We start from the raw sequence: 18,658 nt of genomic DNA on the forward strand, positions 1-18,658 counted from the left end.
TGTGGACCCGACCTGAGGGCTGGGGCTACTAAGTGGGGAGACATGGCACGGATGCTCCTAAAACGTTTTCCCACATGACACTAAGTATTACAAAAACACATCCTGCCCACCAATTACCAACCCAGAGCCAATTCAAGAGTGGCCTGATTTTTTATCCCCAAGTTCCCCATCTTCCCTCTTCTTGCTCCCTTACCACCTGTGGTAGCTGCTCTGATCCAGTCGGCTTCTCCGCCTCCATGTGCTCTGAACTCTGGTCCTAGGATCTCCCCATCATTTTCCCTCCCCAGACCATGCCTTCCATCTCCCTGTCTCAGAGAAGCGTTGCTGGCTGTTCGCACGGTCTTCCTCCCGAGACCGACAGCTTCTTACATGGTCTCCGGGTACAGCATGTTTTATCCCCCGACATTCCTCTTAGGAGATGGAGAGCGTGTCCCCCCAGAAAAGGGGAGCTCACTTATCATTGTTTCTTAACACTGTCAGAGCACTTGCAGCCACACAGAAGACAGCTAAACCTCCCCACTACCCACTCGGAGGGCCTGGGCCGCCCAGCCTCTGCCCCCTCCTCCCCTCAGCCCTGGGCCCCACTCTTTTTCTTCTATCCCCAACCCTGCACCTGCTTTCTGCGGCCTCGGCACCCACAAGCACCCACAAGCACGTGTCGGGTCCCGACCCTTAGCCTGGCTGTGTGGCCCTTTCCATCTCAAGGATGTTCCCGGACCGTACCTGGGCATAGCTTCCCTCATGGCGGAGGCACGCTGTTGGAACTGCCCGCCTCCCCGCCACAGGTTCCGTGGAGTCCCAGTGCAGCACAGTGGCTGGCACTGAGGACGTCTGAAGAGACATGGAATCTGTTTCCAGCAAGGCCTGTGCTCTCCCATCCCTGAACAGCACACTCCCTGTCCCGTCTCCTCTTGCTAGGGACCCCTTCCTAGAGCTGGGGCTTCATCCCATCACGAGCTCTCACCACATACTCTCTTTTCCATATCCGGTTTCTGCAAAGACTGTCTGGAAGGATCACATCTCTCACAACTGCCTTCATAAGAACCTTTGTTTAATTATTATTTAGAAATGCAGTTATATACATAGAACAATTAAAATTAAATTAAACTTTGTACAAATATTAAAATACTATCTTCACACCCACTGCAATGTACAGGATACCAAAAAATATATATATAAAATAAAATAAAGCAAACCCAAACTGACTGAGTGACATCCTGCACAGTCAATGATGCACGTGTCGTTTGAAACCATTATATAGGAGTACCATTCTGCAAAGGATTCCATAGTGGTGTGGTAAGAAGCCAGGGCAGGGTGTGGTGGGCTGCCATGCAACCCGCGTCCCTCTCTCCTCCCGCCTGGCAATCTGAGTGCTTGGCCCCTACATGCCCTCCAGCTAGCGCTGCTGCCCGACAGAAGCCTCAACCTGGAGGTTTTCATTCAAAAATTTGATTAGGTTTTCAACTGGAGACTGAGAGGAGCTGCTTCTCAGCAAAGCTGAGCCTGCTGCCTTTCCCTGTCCAGGGAACCAGCTACTCTACCACTCGGTCCATGCTTCCGCCAAGCAAAATCTCTTCCAGCCCCTCCGTGGGCACCGGTAATGACTGGCCTTCTGCTGAGAGCCAGGGGCCCCAGCAGCACCCCCGAGAGAAGCCCCCAGCATCACTGTCCTCAGCAAGCACATCTGGAATTAAGCTATAAAGCCTGTGTACCACTTCCCTTCTGGGTCCTTTATTCTCTGTGAGGAGGAAAGAAAGGCAAGGATGTAGAAGTGTTTGCAGCATATCCCATTCTTTATGTGCCAATGTTCCCTGCGAGTGGAAGAGACACTGCTGTGTGGTGAGCAGGTGCTTTGAGAGCTCAGGCAGAACTAGGAGGGGAGAGGCTGAGTGCCTGTGGATCCCTATGCCAGCACTAAAGAAGCAGGAAAAGTCTACCCTTGTCTTGCCATCAGGCTTCTCCACAGAACTTGAAAGCTGGGGGGAAAGAGGGGAGGAGGAGGAGGAAAGGATGAATGGGGAAGACAACGTGAGCTAAAGTTCTATTTGCAAATGGAGTGTTAGTAGAATGCACACTGAAATGCCTTGCAAAGCCAAAAGAACTTGCAAAGTGACTAGGACTCAGCCCATTTCACAGTTCACACCAGTGAAACAGGAACACAGCACACAAAATTCAGAAATGGCAAAACAGAAAGCCTATCTGCTAAACTAAGGCATTGAAAGGGACGGAAATCTTAAGTGATTTTTACCACATACTGGCCCTTGAAAGTCGCTGGCCTGTGACAGCAAGTCACCAGGATATAAAACCTGCATTGAGTCAGCTCATGGGCGCAAAAAGACACTTTTAGTCCTTTGGTGTGGGCCATTCTCCTGGACAAGCCCTCTGCTGGACTCCCCTAGATGTGAGCTCTGGAAAGCCGGCCCTGGGCAGTTTCTCCCACCCACTCTAGGCTCAGCCTGCCACCTGCCACCACCCTTGGTTTTCCTCCAGGCTCCACCTTGAGGCAGCTGTGGAATCCCTAATCCACAAAGCCTGGAAGCCCTAGAAACATCAGCACCTGGCTGATGGCTGAGAAACTGCCTCAGAGACGTGCAAGATGAATGGGAGGCTTGGGCAAAGCCAATGACGTGGAGGGGGGGGTGGATGGAGAGTGCTTACACTAACTTCCCATTTATCCAGACTTTCTTTCCTACCAGGCAGGCAAATCTGGGCTTGTGATCCCCAGGATGGTGTGAATGGCGGCCGAGGTGGAAGAAGGCTTTCCCTTTTTTTTCCCCCCCAAGGGCTAAGCCGGTCACCCATGTGGCTGAATAAACCCAAAACAAACAGCACAATCTCTTAGGCGAGAAAACCCAGAGTAATGATATATAAAAGGGTAAGAGCTTCCATTTTAAAAAATATTCTAGACCATTATTCTGGCTGTGAGCCCAACAGTGAGACTTTGGATCCCTCCACCATTTGTCCCTGCTTTCTTTTCTGGAGGAAGACAAGGGCACCCCTGTGGGTAAAGGAGAGCCCATGTGTGAGGAGGCAACTAGGGTCCATAGGGACCCCACCCTCCAGATGGGCCCCGTGCCAACCCCTGCTGGCAGGAACGTCTCTGGAAACGGCCTCTTTGGAGGCCAAGGACAGGCCCCCTGTCTTCTGCGGGTCCCTCAGAGGCCTGCGTCCCAGCACCTCTGCCAACCTGCTCCAGATGAACCACGCCGGCCAGGGCTTTACACACAGCATGTGAAGGCTCCTGGGTGGGGAAGGGGAGAAACGTGGGGGTGCCCGCAGGCCCAGCAGGCACAGCCCTTACCCTGAGCGAAGGAAGACTACAGTGGTGCCAGGAGGCTGGGGACGAGCGGGTAGTAAAGTGCATGTGAGAGGGATGCAGGAGGCTGAGAGGGGGCTGTTCCCCTCATTTTTGTAGCCGCTCACGCCTGCAGCTACCCTGTTCTGTCAGGTACTGAAAATACAGGGGTTCTTTATTGTTTTCACTACCCCAACAGAGCGGCTCGGGGACGAGCAGAGGTGCAGGCGGGGTCAGTGACAAGTGTCTCAGCCCCAGTGCTTCAAAAACAGAACAGAACTAAGCACTCCTCCGTGCCACATCTGCAGATGGCAGCAGCCTGGCTGAGCTCTGCCACCCCGGCCTTGGTCAGCAGCCACAGGCGGCCAAGCGGGAGCCCCCGGCAGAAGCATCGGGGAGCACGGAGCCCACCCCCTTCGACGGCAGGGTGTCTAGAACAGTCAGCCCCTCTCCAGGTGCGCGGGGAGAGCAGGGAGTCGTCTGTTAGCTGACACGTGGAAGGGTGGGAGGGGAAACACGACGAGGAAAAGCAGCGGTGCAGCAAGCAGCGGCACGCTTCCTGGGCACAGTTACTAAGGCACGTGACTGTGGTGACGAGGACCCTCAGGACTGGGGCGGAGCTGCCTGCAGCTGCCTGGAGACTCGGTCTGTGCCTCTCAGGCTTCCTTCGTCACCACGAACCCAGAATGGGGCAACTGCCCCCAATGCCAGTGGCCTCGCGGGCATTCCGCAGCACCTCAGCAACTCTCCCGTCCCAGCGATGATTCACGCGGCCCCTGTGGACAGCAAGGAGGCGGAGGTTGCCAAGGATCCAACCCAGGAGGCAGCAGGCCACTTCCCCTTACACTCCAGTGAAACAGAGAAAACTAAGGCCAGGAAGGCCGATGCTGGAAGTAGGAAGTGAGGACTTGCATATTAGAAGACAATCATTCTCAGCCACCTTCCTTCCCTCCCTCAGCATCTTCTCCATGCTTCTTGGAAACTCAGCAGGGCCAGGATCCAGCACCTCCGAGCTGGATGGCTGGGCGCTAGGAGAGCTTTGGCATGATTTTCCACATCCTGCATCCTCAGCCAAAGACATGTGCCACCAGTTATCAACCAAGGGCAGGCCAGGGACCCACATTCTCGCCCTAATCAGAGCCACCTTTGGATCTGCTCCTGCTAAGGGCAGCGGCGCCAGGCCAGCCCCAGCCCCAGGCCCGGCACCCTGTGTGGCAGAGGGCAGCAGTGCAGCCACTGAGGCCTGCAGGAGAGCAACGAGCCTGCATGACAGGGGGACTGGAGGGGTCGGGGGTGGGGGAAGGCACAAGTAAACACAGCGGCTCTCAGGCCCGCGCGGGCTGGTGGGGTCTGCCGCCAAAGAGCTGGCTGCAGGGGATCCGGAGGGCTCAGGGAGAGGAAGAGTTCTGTCCAGCACATTCAAATATGTCCCCGACACAGATGGGAAGGCCGGGCTAGGCAAAATGCCAGCTCCTCCAGCTGTCCAGCAGGCAGATGGTGAGAATCTTCCTTGAGTTTCCAGCAAGGTGGGCGTGGAGGCCCTCAGAGATACAGAGATACACAGATACACAGGTGGCGGCTCAGGTATCCGGGTAGGGTGGCTGGAGTACAGGGTGCTCAAACCCACAGGGAGAGGGACGAAGGGCAGAGAGGACCGTCGCAGAGAGGAGAGGCCCATGGCAGCGCTCATGCTTCTTTCAACAGTGGGATATCTGCAGGAAGAAAGATGGGAAAGCACAGGCATTACCACCCTGGGGCTCTCGGCAGCACACCTGACCCCACTTCAGGGTTTCCATGCAGGCCTGGTCTGAAGACATAAAAAGCTTCGCTCAGGGGCATCTGAGGGGCTCTGACAGTTAAACGTCTCCCAACTCTTGATTTCTGCTCAGGTCATGATCTCAGAGTCAGGAGACTGAGCTCCACATGGGACTCTGCACTCAATGGCAAGTCTGCTGCTTTCCCTCTCCCTCTCTCTTCCTCTGCCTTTCCCCCACTCACGTTTTCTCTCCCTAAAATAAATTTTAAAATTTAAGGAAAAAAAGCCCCATGCATACCCTTCCAACAACTCTAAACCCCTCGCCCTTTCTCCAGGCCTTCCTTGTTCATCTTTCCCTCTATACCTGCTTAAAAAAATCTGAATATTCAGTCTAGTACTCAAATCCCCTCTGGTCTCACCACCTTGGACCTCCTCTCTGCCTTGACTCTGCTGGTCTAGTTGCTTCTCTTTTTATCCTTAATCTCACCCTAAGAGGCTGCAGACCCCTGCTCAGGTCCCACCTCCTTCTTCAGGCCACCCACCAGCTGTGTGATACTGAGTAACTCACTCCCCTCTCTGGGTCTTGGTCTCCTTTTATGTTCACTGGGTTCCACCAATGCCTCGAGGTCCTGAATTCCTATGGTGCCATCAGGCCCTGACAGCTCAGTCAACCAGCAACGAGCTGGATAAACTGTGCACCACTCACTCCAACATGGGCACTAAAACTCTGGGTTCCATTATTTCGCAAATATAGGCCTGATCTCTCCAAAAGATTGACCATCCATGCAGGCAGACAGCAGGTTTCACAAGACTTTCTATCCTCTCAGAAACCTAACTAGCACCGGTGTAGATGGGTTCTCAAAAATGCTTGTTAAATAAATGGAACAAAGAAAGGCAGCAAGGAGAAGAAGGGAGAAGAATAGGCCCTGTCCAGGCTCCTGAGGAAAGGTGAGGGCCGAGAAGTGCACTGGGGACAGGCGTCCATAAGTGCAGACACATGATACGTGTATAGCTGGCTCTCCACAGGGTCACTGGCTTCCACCTTTAGAGTCAGGTCTAGCGACCCCTTCTTTAGTTCTCTATCCCACCAAGAGAAAGGGCATGCTGCTGATTTTAGGGAACTCCTAAACATGATCTGCATTCAAGAATTTCCAACTTCTTTGCTTTCAGATACTCTAAGCCTCAGACATTAACTAGGCCCAGGACTCCCAGGGCACAGTTTCCTCGCTGGCTTTCAGAGGAGCCTGGTTAGTGCAGCAGCCGCCCTGTCCAAAGGGAAACAGCTAGGTTTAGGCCTCATCCTGAACCACACTGGGGTTTCTTTTTTTTTTTTTTAAGATTTTATTTATTTATTTGTCATAGAGAGAGAGAAGCGAGAGCAAGCACAGGCAGACAGAGTGGCAGGCAGAGGCAGAGGGAGAAGCAGGCTCCCTGCCAAGCAAGGAGCCCGATGCGGGACTCGATCCCAGGACGCTGGGATCATGACCTGAGCCGAAGGCAGCCGCTTAACCAACTGAGCCACCCAGGCGTCCCCACACTGGGGTTTCATGTAAAGATATTATTTAATGTGACTGAGTCAATCCTGATATTCAACCCTTCAGGTTCCAAAAAAAGGTCAGGAAGTGGCAATTTCCCTCTCCAGATGGCCTGCCCCAGAGAAGCCCAAGTCCCCTGTGAGGCAGCATGGCACTGTGGGTTATAAACACAGGCTTCAGAGCCAGATCCGTCCGGCTTCAAATGCCAGCTCAGTCACGAATCGACGGGAAAGTGATGTATGTTTTGGCCTCAGTTTCCTCATCAGTAAAGTAGGAATGGTAGTAACACCTACTTGTCACGATCACTGTGAGGTTTATGTGAGGTTTAACTGAGATAGGGCAGGAGAACGATCACACAGGAGAGGCATACTCCTGTTTCAAATGAGACTGCTGAACGCCCTGGAAGAGAGACCAGCTCCAATTTTCACTGTAATATGACCCCATACCTCCTTGTCACTCCTAGCCTTTCAGGAACACAGAAATTGTAACAGAAGAACAGACCCCGCTTCCGCCTCCAACCAGCTGTCCTCCCTTTGATTTAGCACAGCCCTGTAGCCACAGATAATTTTGGAAACTCCAAACTATCAAGATTCACAAACAGTCAAAAGTCTCCTATACAGAGCCCAAAGCCCCAGGAGGAGCTGAGGGTGAGACCTTATTTTATAGGCTAGCCCCCCAGGTATTAGCTTCCTTTGCCCCGAGTACCCCATTATTAGAGAGGCTCACAATCCTTCCTCACTCCCCACAAGGCCCCCAAGCAGCTCCTAATTCATGCTCAGTGCAGACTACCTACCATCTGTGTAGTCCTCCGATGTGAGGGATAAAAGGCTTTGTATGTCACTGTTCTCTGAATCTGGGGCTTCTTTGTATGCCGCTCGGCTGTTCCCTGAGCCGGCCACCCAGGAAGAGGTGGTCGCCTGATGCACCATCACAGTCTCAGAGCCTTGAGAACCCCAGGCTTCACACAGTCCAGACTGGCCCGGGGCCTCCTCCTCTCCGCCTGCAGAGGAACAGGCCCCCTGGTCCTGCAACTGCGGCTCCCTTGGCCCGTTCCTCCCACTGGGCCCAGACCCTTCTGACAGCACGATCTGCACCCTGGGGTCAGCAGGTGGCACGCAGTGACCGGAACTGCCATACACAGCTTCCTCATAGGACGGGAGCGCAACCTGGACTCCATCCACCATGATGGACACCTGGTCGCCAGATACTCCCTGGTCGCGCCTGCAGCCAAAGGAAAAGACAGACGAAGAATTAAAACACACAACTAGATGCCATGGTACCAACAGCACCGACCATTTCTGAGCACGTACAGTGTGCCAGGCACAGCACTAAGTGCTTTATCCCACTGAACTCTCACCTGAAACCTGTCGGGGACAGATTCACTTAGAGTGCAGAGGAGGCTCAGAGAAGTCAAGTAACCTGCCTAGTCACACAGCAGGTAAGGGAGGAAGCTGGGATGTGAATCCAGTTCCATCTGCTTCCAGAGATTCTGTTCTTACCCTCTGGACACAGGTACCCAGCCCTTTCGACCTGTGCAGAAACTAGGAATCTAGAGACCTGAAAATAACGCCACCATTCATCACAGCTGTAGACGTAAGAGCCAATGCCCGCATCTATCTGCGGATATACTGTCTTTAGACTTGAAGTGGATATACTCTATGGCATGGGAATTAAAGCTATATAAAGCGGTTTTTTTAAAAAAAGGAGGGAGAAGAAGCACTGTGAGACACTGGAGTTGAAATCTAAGGAATTTTGTTCTTTTGACTCAGTTACTTTGTCCTTTTTTAAAAAACTTAATTGTATGTAAATTGTAACACAAACAACACACAAAAATAGAAAAAATATACAGCTTCTTGTTTTATCCCAGAGGTAAATGGAGTATAACCCCTACTAAGGTCAAGACAGAGAATGCTGCCAGCATCCCCAGACACCCTTGTTCACACTGTCCCTCTGATCTCCTACCTCCTCACACCGAAATTAATCACTACCCTAACTTTCACGAAAATCATTCCTTTGCTTTCTATCTTAATAGTTTTACTGCCTAAACATGAGCCCTTCAAAACCGCAACTAAGTTCTGCATATTTTCGATCTTGATGTGAGTGGGACATAGGATGAATGTGTGTGTACATGTGTACAGGTACACATGTACGTGTGTCTGGCTCCTTTTATTCAGCTTGATGTGTATGAGATTTATTCACGCAAGCACCTTTCTTGGGATCACTTTTTAACACACACACACTTTCCACCCCATCCCCCCGCCCCCGGGGGGGGATGTTTTTTGCTCATAAAACATTATTTGGCACAGTCCTCCCATGAACATCTTCTCCTATGTAACTGCACCATCATTATGGTCCTGAAATTGAACAATGGTCTAAGACTGTAATACACATTTTTCTAACTACCCCAAAAGAGATGTTTCAGCTGCTGTCTTGTCTGTTTTTTTTGAGGATCCAATTGTGGATCATGCATTGCAGTTAGGCTTATTTCATCTCCTTTCTTCTAGAATAGTCCACTCTAGAGTTTCTTTCATGACACTGACACTTTTTGTAGGGTCCAGGATGGGTTCTCCTAGAATGTTCCACAATCTGGACTGAACTGTTTCCTTGGGATGAAGATCCTCAGTCAGTGTTTGCCTGGAACACTGAGTCATCTGTGATGCGTGTCCTTCTCAGTGCATTATGTCAGAGACACAGAAGGTAAAGGGCTGGACTGTTGTTATTAGCTCTGGATTTCCTCATCTGTACCTGCAAACAAAATCTGTAGCGCCCAACTGAAATGGCGCACACGCTGTGAGGATGACAGAAGTGATACTCAGAAATGCGTGGAGGTTTCTGGAAGGGAAACTAATGGCAAGGGGGCAGAGAAAGCAGTGTGCATTCTGCTATGTGCTTAACTCCTGTTACTTAAAATGCTTTTTGTTTGTTTGCTTAAAACCTAGTATGTGCACACAGCACAAAATTTAAACAGAGTCCCTATTAAAAACCAAATCATTCTTCTACTCAAGTCAGGAAAAATCATCCCATTACTTTTAACACACTTACCAGATAACTACGAGAGGAAAATACTCCCTAATTTGAATGACTTGACAAGCAGATCACCTTGACTTTATGTCGAAATACCTGATTCCTTCAAGTAAACAGTACCCTCCAGATCCTCTTTATTTTACTAATTGTTTAACAACCTTAAAAAAAAAAAAAAAAAAAGCTGCAGGGTGCCTGGGGCCTCAATAGGTTAAGGCTAAACTGCGGCCTTCCCACTCCTGTTCCCAGGGTCCTGGGATTGAGCCCTAAATCAGGCTCCCAGCTCTGCGGAGAGCCTGCTTCTTCCCCTGCCTCTCCCCGCCCCTCCCCCTACCTGTTCTCTCAATCTCTCTCTCTCTCAAATAAACAAATAAAATCTTGAAAAAACAAAAAAAGCTGCAACCTGCTCCCCCAAACAAAACATAAAAAGGAGACAGAAAAATCACACCTGGAACATCAGGACTTAGCCTGGGCCTGGTCTGTTAAATTCCAGAAAGCAAAATTTAAATTCCAGGAAGCAAAAATTTAAAACAGTTTTGTTTGCTCCTCTGGGCCTGTGGATGGCGAAAGTGACTGATGAACGGCTGTGAGCGCACACAAACCATTCTCAGGGGAAAGAGGGGCTGCCGGGCCAAGCCAGGCAACCCCAGAGGCCAGGACAGCCCTGGAGAGGAGTCCCTCCTAAGGGATACACGCAGGGTCAGCCCCTAACCATCTGCCACCCACCCGCCATCTCCTCTACCTCGTCTAGGATGACTTGTGGCTAATGCACTTACGGAAAAAGAAAAGTAACAAAGGCAGGCAAAAATCCCCCATTTCTAGTGCGGTATAGTGCAGTGGTTGCCAATCCTAGCTGCATGTTAGGACCACTGGGGAAGTTTAAAAAAAAGAAAAACACTAATGCCAGGCTCCCACTCCAAACCAAATTAATCAGAATGTCTGGGGGTAGGGGCCCAGGTGTTGGTATTTGTGTTTAACTCCCAGCAGATGCCTCTACATGCAACCAGGATTAGGAACTAGAGGGACAGGGCAGTGACTCGCAAACATGAGTCTACATCAGAATCACCTGCAGCACTTAAGAAACTCAGTCACTAGGTCTCAGCCCCAGTTTCTCATTCAGTTGGTCTGGGTGGGGCCTGAATATCTCCGTGCCTAAAAAGTCCCCATGTGATGCCAATACACTGGAACCACACTTTGAGAACCACCAATGTAGGGCAAATGACGTGGCTCAGGAATTGGACATATTTATGTTTAACTCTCCAGGCAGTCATCATCTAGAGAGATGACCTTGACTTAACCTCTCTGAGCCTTAGCTTCCTGATCTGCAATGTTCCTGTGAAGATAAATCTAATGCAGGCAAAGTGATAAGCACAGGGCCAGCCACATCCAGGAGTCGAACACACAGGAGGGCGTCCCCTTTCCCAGGGCACATACGGCAGAAGAGGCTGCTGGTCTCGCAAGCACCCCTGTGCAGTCAGAGGCCAGACCCCAGGACGTGCCTCCCCCCCCCCCAGGCTCCACCCAACAAGGGCTCACCTGCTGTGATGGAAGGACTTCAGCTTCGGCTGCAGTAGCACAAACAGCACCACGAGGAGGAGAATGAGCGCCACGGAGCTGGCAGTGGAAGCCACTATGGACAGTGTGGGGACCCCCAGGGACGTGTGGGCATCTTTGTCTACAGAAATAAACCATCGTCAGGATTAGGTTATACCCAGACCCGGAACACAGAATTCCCACAGCTGACCTCATCCAAGGTCCCCTGCCTGGCACCACAGCTCGGGCCACTTTAGAAGTTGATGTGCAGAACAGTGTTTACATACAAGGAAAGGGGCCACTTCCCCCATCCTGTTTCTAAATCTAAAATTCATTTCAGACCTGTGTGGGCCATCTCACGCCGAACTTCCCCAACCCCCCAAGATCTGGCCTTTACGAACCCTTTCTGAGGCTGCCCTCAGGGCCATCAGGCTGGTAGACATCTACCACTTCCATGTCCCTGGCCTTCCACAGTCTTAGGTCCTGCCCATGTTTCCTGCACGTGGCCGGAAAACTGGTAAGAACGGGGCTGTATAACCCCCTGTTCTAAGATCCTGTGACTTCAGCTGTAAATCTCAGGCTGGTCCCCAGCCTTCTCTGGGTGTGTCATGGTCTTGGGGCCCGAGTGTGAAGCACAAAGACGGCTGTCTGACACACGCTTTCCTGCAGGCAGCTGGAGTTTCCTGTCATGCACGACAGGCGGAGGCAGGAGGGGGAGAGGTCTTCTGTCCAGCTGGACTATAGCTCTATAACAAAACAGTCCATTTCCATTCGAAGTAAAATAATATAAAAGAGACACTCCAGAAGGTGTTAGCAGAACACGGTCAAAGGTCACCAGCACTTGGCTGGGCAAACAGGAGATGCTGAGCATCAAAGGGACTTTACATAGCAGAAGAGATGCCTCAGTAAAGCTACAGAGCCCCTCGGTGGCTCAGCTGAAATGCAGCAGGACACACACCAGCAACCCCAGATGTCCTGCACAAAGACATGAAATCCCAAAGGAAGGGAGGCCGCAGGGCATCAAAGGGGCTACACTGCCCCGTGGCACAGGTGCTCTGGAGGAAGTGGGCACCACTGCCTTTCAGTTTACAGGAAGCAGAACCCCAGCAGCCCCCCTTCCCATCTGCCAGACTGACCTTCGTTGAGACGGCAGCTGATCTCCATGGCTGGCTTCCACTCTCCATTCTTACAGGTCAGGTACTTGTAGTCGCCTTTCAACATGTAGCCTTCGGCACACAGGTACTCAATGACGCTGCCCGCGTTCAGGGGGTCTCTGCAAGGCCGGGGGTGGCAGATGTAGCCACCATTCTCTGGCTCTGGGGGCAGCGAACACACTGCAAAAAGACAGAGAGAGTGCACGGTGCTACAGTGCTGAGGTTTTCCAGTGGGAATCCCTTCCGCGACGGTGAGCCGGACAGTTCCACAGGAGGAACCAAGAGCCATTCCCTTGGAAAGGCTGTTGGCCAAACTCAGGAAATTCAGGTTGCCAAGGACACAGGGAAGCACGCTGGCCACAGGGAAAAAGTCTGGCTGCTTGCAACATTGCCCCTTTCCCTTGGCACGTGCCTGGAGAGGACTGTATCCATGAAAAAGTTGTGAACTCACAGAGATCTAGCACATAATATGGTTTTGATAAAACCTACTGGGACACACAAAGAATCAGAGTGAAAGGTAAAATGCGGTCATCCTGGGCAGGAGACACAATACCCCCGTTTCCAGTATCAATACGAGAGAGAGCGAGGAGTCCATTGTGTGAAAAAATGTGCCTTTATGGCCTGAGAGGGGATATCTGATGGATTCCTAGGCCCGCTCTCAAGCCCCCACCTTCTGACTGGAGTAGTCACTGCCAGCACTTGTATCTGTCCCACAGTAAAAACCACATGTTTTGTTCAGGTAGGACTACTTAGCTTTAGAAATACCTTCCCCTCCCATCCTATTTACGCTGACAGCTCCAGGAGAAGGGGATCATCACGCCCCTTTGTCGATGAGCACACTGGCCCACAGAAGCTGAATGACTTGTAGCCAAGCGTAAGGCAGTGTGTAAGGGCAGACCTACCCAGTCGACTCTGTCAGAGTAGCTTGAGAAGGGGACTCTCATGCCATGGCCTGCCCTTCCAATCTTGGACAGATGCTGCAGAATGGATTGGGGGGTGTCCCTAGCTATGATAGGAGGGACACAGCAAGGGCACAAAAGGAAGTGCTGTTTGGAAGGCTGGGCTGCGGGAGAAGATGTGCAGGCAGGATGGCCGGGTACCATGAACTTCAACTTTCCAAAAGCCATACTAATACAAGAAAGATAAAGGCGGGGTGCCTAGGGGGCTCAGTGGGTTAAGCCTCTGCCTTCACGTCATGATGTCAGAGTCCTAGGATCAAGCTCCGCATTGGGCTCTCTGCTCAGCAGGGAACCTGCTTCCCCCTCTCTGCCTGCCTCTCTGCCTACCTGTGATATCTCTCTCTGTCAATAAATAAATAAAAATATTTTTTAAATGCTTAAAAAAAAAAAAAAAAGATAAAGGTTTTCAAAGGACATCTGATTTTGCTGACAGATACCCTGCCCCTATCCTGACTATCACAAGAACATCTGTATGAAAATAAGAACTGCTGGTTTTTCTGTTTTGGGTTTTTTGGTTTTTTTATCCCCCCACTTCCTCTAACAGACCTGGAGTCTGACTGTGCCCCATCCTGTTCACTGGCCTGCCCACCGCTCCCTCGCACACAGATGCCCTCACAGTCTCTCACCAAATACCACTTCCCTTCAACCTGCAAACTGCTAGTAAGCACACTGACTGCCAGCCGGGCGTGGGGGGAGGGTGGGGGGTGGTCCTGACTACAAGTGGCTTATTGCTGAGGTGGGGAGAAAAGACTCATTTGCCAAGATTCACTAGAAGATAAGGCCAGGGTGGGTGGCCCGGGGATCCACAGGAGAGGTGTGGGCAGCTTCTCTGTTCTCTGAAACTAACAGATGAGACTAAATAAGCCAGGGACACGCCTTCTTCCCACGCCACCCACCTCACCCGAAGTCTTGAACAGGAGGAGGACAGACCCACCACACTCCTTCTGATGCCTCCTCCAACTCTAGCCAACTGGTTCAAAGAAGGTGGCCAACTGGATTTCCAAAGAAACCTCTACAAATGGCTTTACTCTTTACACTTTCCTTCTTTTGTTCAGGGCAACAAGCCTGCCACAGATCCCCCGGCTCTCCTAGCACTGTGTCTAATTGGGGCATTTCCGAGGCATAATTAAAGCTGAGCACTGCAGGGCAGCTCCGTGAAGCAGGCAAGACCCACTCACAGGTCCAGTGTGCTGGAAAGGTGGTCTCAGAGGAAGAACGGCTCATTCTGAAGCCACTCCAGCTTTGCTGGTATTCCTGCCCATAAAGCCCACATCTGCACGAATCTTTGTGAGGAACCCTGGAGACCACCGAGCATTCATTTGATCAGTGAAAAAGAATCAGGTCTACAAAGAAGTGACTTGCAATTTCATTTCATTTCAATTCAACTAGTATTTATTGATTATTACGTAGGGGTCATTGTGCTACACTCTGAAAAAGGTTAAAAAAGATAAGCACTTCAGGTACCTGGAGCCAAATAAGGATATGACAAATAAGTATACACATATATTTTATTTTATTTATTTATTTTTTAAAAAGATTTTATTTATTTATTTGACAGACAGAGATCACAAGTAGGCAGAGAGGCAGCCAGAGAGAGAAAGGAGGAAGCAGGCTTCCTGCTGAGCAGAGAGCCAGATGTGGGGCTGGATCCCAGGACCCTGAGATCATGACCTGAGCCGAAGGCAGAGGCTTTAACCCACTGAGCCACCCAGGCGCCCGAGTATTCACATATATTTTAAAAGTTGTTTTCTTTATGGCTTCTGGGTTTTGTGTCTAAAGGACATTTTCCCTTCTCTGAGATTATACGTGTACCCCTCAGTGTTTTTTTTAGAGTGGGTCTTTGTTATGTAAATAATAATTTTATGAGGAAAAAAAAATCGTAGGAAATACATACACATGATATGTAAACCCTCTCCTGCCTCTGAGTCACTCAGTTCCTCTCTTTGAAGGCACTGCACCCATTTCTTTCATCTTCTTCCAAAGATACTCCACACACAGACATTCTGATACACCTCAAAAAACATGATTAGTGCCACAAGGCAGGGAGCACAATACAGGAGAACACATCTTGTGCGGGATAGAGTAGGCGAGGTTCAGGAAGGGGGCAGCATTTCAAGTGGGGCTTTATCTCATCAGAAGAAGGTTTAAGCAAATGCAGAGAGATAGGAAAGTATAGGTAAAACCTAGATAATATCAAGCAGCCCTGGTTAGCTAGGTTGCATAATACAACAAAATTCAGAAAAAAGTGACAAGCAATGAAACCATCTTGCAGAGGGCCTTGACTGCAACAGGTGTTTGTACTATGTTCAAAGGACAAAGGGAGCTTTTGAGGGGTCTTGAGAGGGCAGAATTATAAGAGAAGCTGAATCTGATCAAAGACGGACAGAACTCGAGGGAGCCTTAGAATAAGTCAACAGTAGAGCAACGCTAGCACGGTAAGGTTAAGTGCACGCACTTGTTTTATGTTTCCTATGACGGTCAGACAAAGGGGACAAGCTTAATGCATCGGGCTCAGCATTGCAAAGAGGCTGTCCTGGGTCCAAGGAAGTAAGGAGGCTGTGGAAGTAAAAACGAAAAGGGGTGGGTAGGTGAAGGCAAGGTCATTTTAAGACACCAGGAACACAAGAAAAAAATATTGTCCTGCTGCCCAGTCAAACATCAGAGCAGGAGAGTCATGGCAAAGAGCAGATGTTCCAGAGGACCCTCTCAGTGATGCCTGGGTTAACAAGAAAGGGAAGAGCAAATAATCATCCAGAGTCTTCTGGAAGCCACCCTTCTGGGCAAGAGGCTGACTTACTCTATGCATCAGGCTCTCTCTCTAACAACCCTTGGTCCACAGAGGGAGTTTCAAGCTCTGTTCTCAACCGCAAGAAGAAAATGAACTCATCTGATTTGGCAAAGCTGCATAATTTTTAAAAGAGCGAGAAAGCCAGAAGATAGAAATTTTACAGAAAAAAATCAATTAATTCTCCTTAGCTTCCTTCTCTGCTTTCCATTATCTCCTACAGCCACTTAGGCCTCCAGTGAGCACAGGAAGCAGCGAGGTAATTCTTCAGGGGCTGCAGAGTGCCTGGCGCACAGCAGTCTTTCAGGGAAAGGCCATGCAACCGGTTGGGGAGGGGACAGATGCAGTAGACGCACAGGAAGCTGGCTGATCTTCTACTCCAAGTCACTGTAGCCTCAAACACTCGGTAGAAAACAAGAACCTTCCATCAGCCCTTCTAAATGGGTTTTGTTTTTGTTGTTGTGGGGACCAGCCTCTTAGGAGGAGGAGGAAGAGGCAATAAACAAAGCAAACTCTGTAAGATTCTGTAACAAGAAAATCAAAGAGAGCTCCAGGAAGGGGCCCAGGATCAAACTGTTCAGTTTAACAAACTGAACAAGCACTTGAGCCCCTGCAAAGGGCGGTTAGGGAGGAAGGAGTACTACCGCCAGCCTGAGAAGGGGAAAGAGCCGCGCATTTTAAGACTCAACAAAAGAGGTTTCTGGCTGATGTCAGTTCTCAAGAAAACACCCTACTCCCGAACACTGGGACTGAGGGCTTAAGAAACTGTCAATGTTCACTTCCAGGTTTAGACTAAATCAGAGGAGTAACATTAAGAATACAATTGAGCACAGAGAAGCAGCTGCTTAATCAAGGTATTCAAAGAAAGGATGGCCAGAGAAAAGCTTTCCTGGGAATTCAGGGGACAAGAAAAAGGCTCCCCCAAATCCAGCACACAAACCCAGCATCTGCAATCATCAGGGACACCACTGGAAGCAGTCCTGTAAATGTCCCTATTTGGTTGTGATTCCATCAAAAGACTGGAGCTCGCCTCTCCCCACAAGTCATCCTAGGAGGGCCACCCATGTCACAGGACCATGTGACAGACTTCTGAGACCCACAAAAGGTTTATAATTTAGAGAAGACAGACTCACATATATCCAACTCTAATGTAAATCAAAGAAGGAAGTGTTAAAAGGTTAGCTTTTCTACTAGCCTGACACCTCTTACTCATCTGAGCACTGGTGAGACCCCAGGGCAAAGAGAAACAGGATCAAAAAAATAAGTAAAGGAGGAAGGACCAGATGGACACCACGAACAGAAATATAATGGAGCCACATGGGTAATTAAAAATTTTCTGCTAGCCACATTGAAAAAGTAAAAGGAAACACATGAAATGAATTTTAATAATCTATTTTATTTAACCTACTATATAAAAAATACATTAGTGATTACATCTCAACATGTGATCGATACACAAATATACTGAGATATTTAATTTTTTCTCATTATTAAGTCCACACTTACAGCCCATCTCAAGTCAGACTAGCCACACTTCAAGCTCTCAGTAGCCATATGGGGATCGGAGCCTGTACAGCACAGATCGTGGAGGACAGTCCGTGTCTGAGAGTCAGAGGAGGTGTCTGGGATGGGCAAGCTGTGGGGAGGGTCCGGAGCCACACCCCAGGGTAGGAGATAAGAGGTGATGCAGCAGATACGAAGGGAGCCCTGGGCACTGAGGAGCCAGAGAAAAATCAAGGCAAAAACAGACAAAATGGTGTGCAGATGTGCAGTCTGGTGTTTTTGTTTTTTTTGTTTGTTTGTTGTGGGTTTTTTTTTTTTTTTTGGACATAAAACAAGGAAGGTAATAATTACTGCAAACAGATAGCCTATTACCTGTGCCAGGCACTCTTGTGAGCTGTCTCTTAACACGAAGCAGGTGCTATATTATTTCCTAAGAACAATGGGGCTCAGCTGAGTTGAGAAATCTGCCACAGATCACACATTTGTAAATGACAACGGTGGGCTCAACAGGCACTCTCGTTCCTGCGTGCCGTACTGTGGGTCGTCCCAACACACTAAGCCCAAGCTCCTGGAACGTCCTGCTAACATTGTATGTGACAGGACAAGCATCCTATAGTGTGAAAAGGCTAGCTCACACAGAGGTGCCATGAAAACCTCCCAAGAAAGCTGGGAGTGGACATTCAGGACGAATGTAGAGGCAGGGGTGGGGGGGTAGTGATCACATCTGACTATAGTTAAAAGCTTTCTTCTGAGGCTGCCCTTAAACATCTCAGTACTAACATTTATTGACCAACTACTAAATGCCAAGCACCAGTCCAAACACTTTACATATGTAACTCATTTAATTTCACAAAGACCCTGTAAGAAACATAATTACTATACAGATTATTAGATGAGTAAATTGAGTGAAGTTAAGACACTTGCTCAAGGGCACCAAGCAGAAAGGGGCAGAGTCAGGATTTGAACCCAGGAAGGCTGACTTCCCTTTGCACGGCATCAGGCAGAAACAGAGGGTCTCCGAGCCCAGCTTCTCCTACCATACCCACGTCTTGGAAAGGGAGCTCAGTGACAAAGACAATTTGGGTACTGCCTGTGGACAGTGGGCTCTATGACACAA

General features: G+C 49.8%; 1 protein-coding gene across 2 annotated transcripts in view; it reads right to left on the bottom strand.

Annotated features, from left to right (window-relative positions):
• Positions 1 to 3,449: 3,449 nt before the first annotated feature.
• The window catches only part of SUSD6 (sushi domain containing 6), a 92,927-nt gene continuing 77,718 nt past the window's right edge, over positions 3,450 to 18,658 (bottom strand). For both annotated transcript variants that reach the window (XM_044231762.1, XM_044231763.1), the window contains 4 exons: positions 12,277 to 12,474; positions 11,144 to 11,282; positions 7,380 to 7,807; positions 3,450 to 5,007 (listed from right to left, as the gene is read on the bottom strand). In XM_044231762.1, coding sequence (XP_044087697.1) covers positions 4,982 to 5,007; positions 7,380 to 7,807; positions 11,144 to 11,282; positions 12,277 to 12,474 — 791 coding nt within the window. In that variant the 3' untranslated portion in view covers positions 3,450 to 4,981. The remainder of the gene's footprint in view (positions 5,008 to 7,379; positions 7,808 to 11,143; positions 11,283 to 12,276; positions 12,475 to 18,658) is intronic.

Source organism: Neovison vison, chromosome 13 (genome assembly GCF_020171115.1).
Source record: "Neovison vison isolate M4711 chromosome 13, ASM_NN_V1, whole genome shotgun sequence".
NCBI classification, from domain to species: domain Eukaryota; kingdom Metazoa; phylum Chordata; class Mammalia; order Carnivora; family Mustelidae; genus Neogale; species Neogale vison.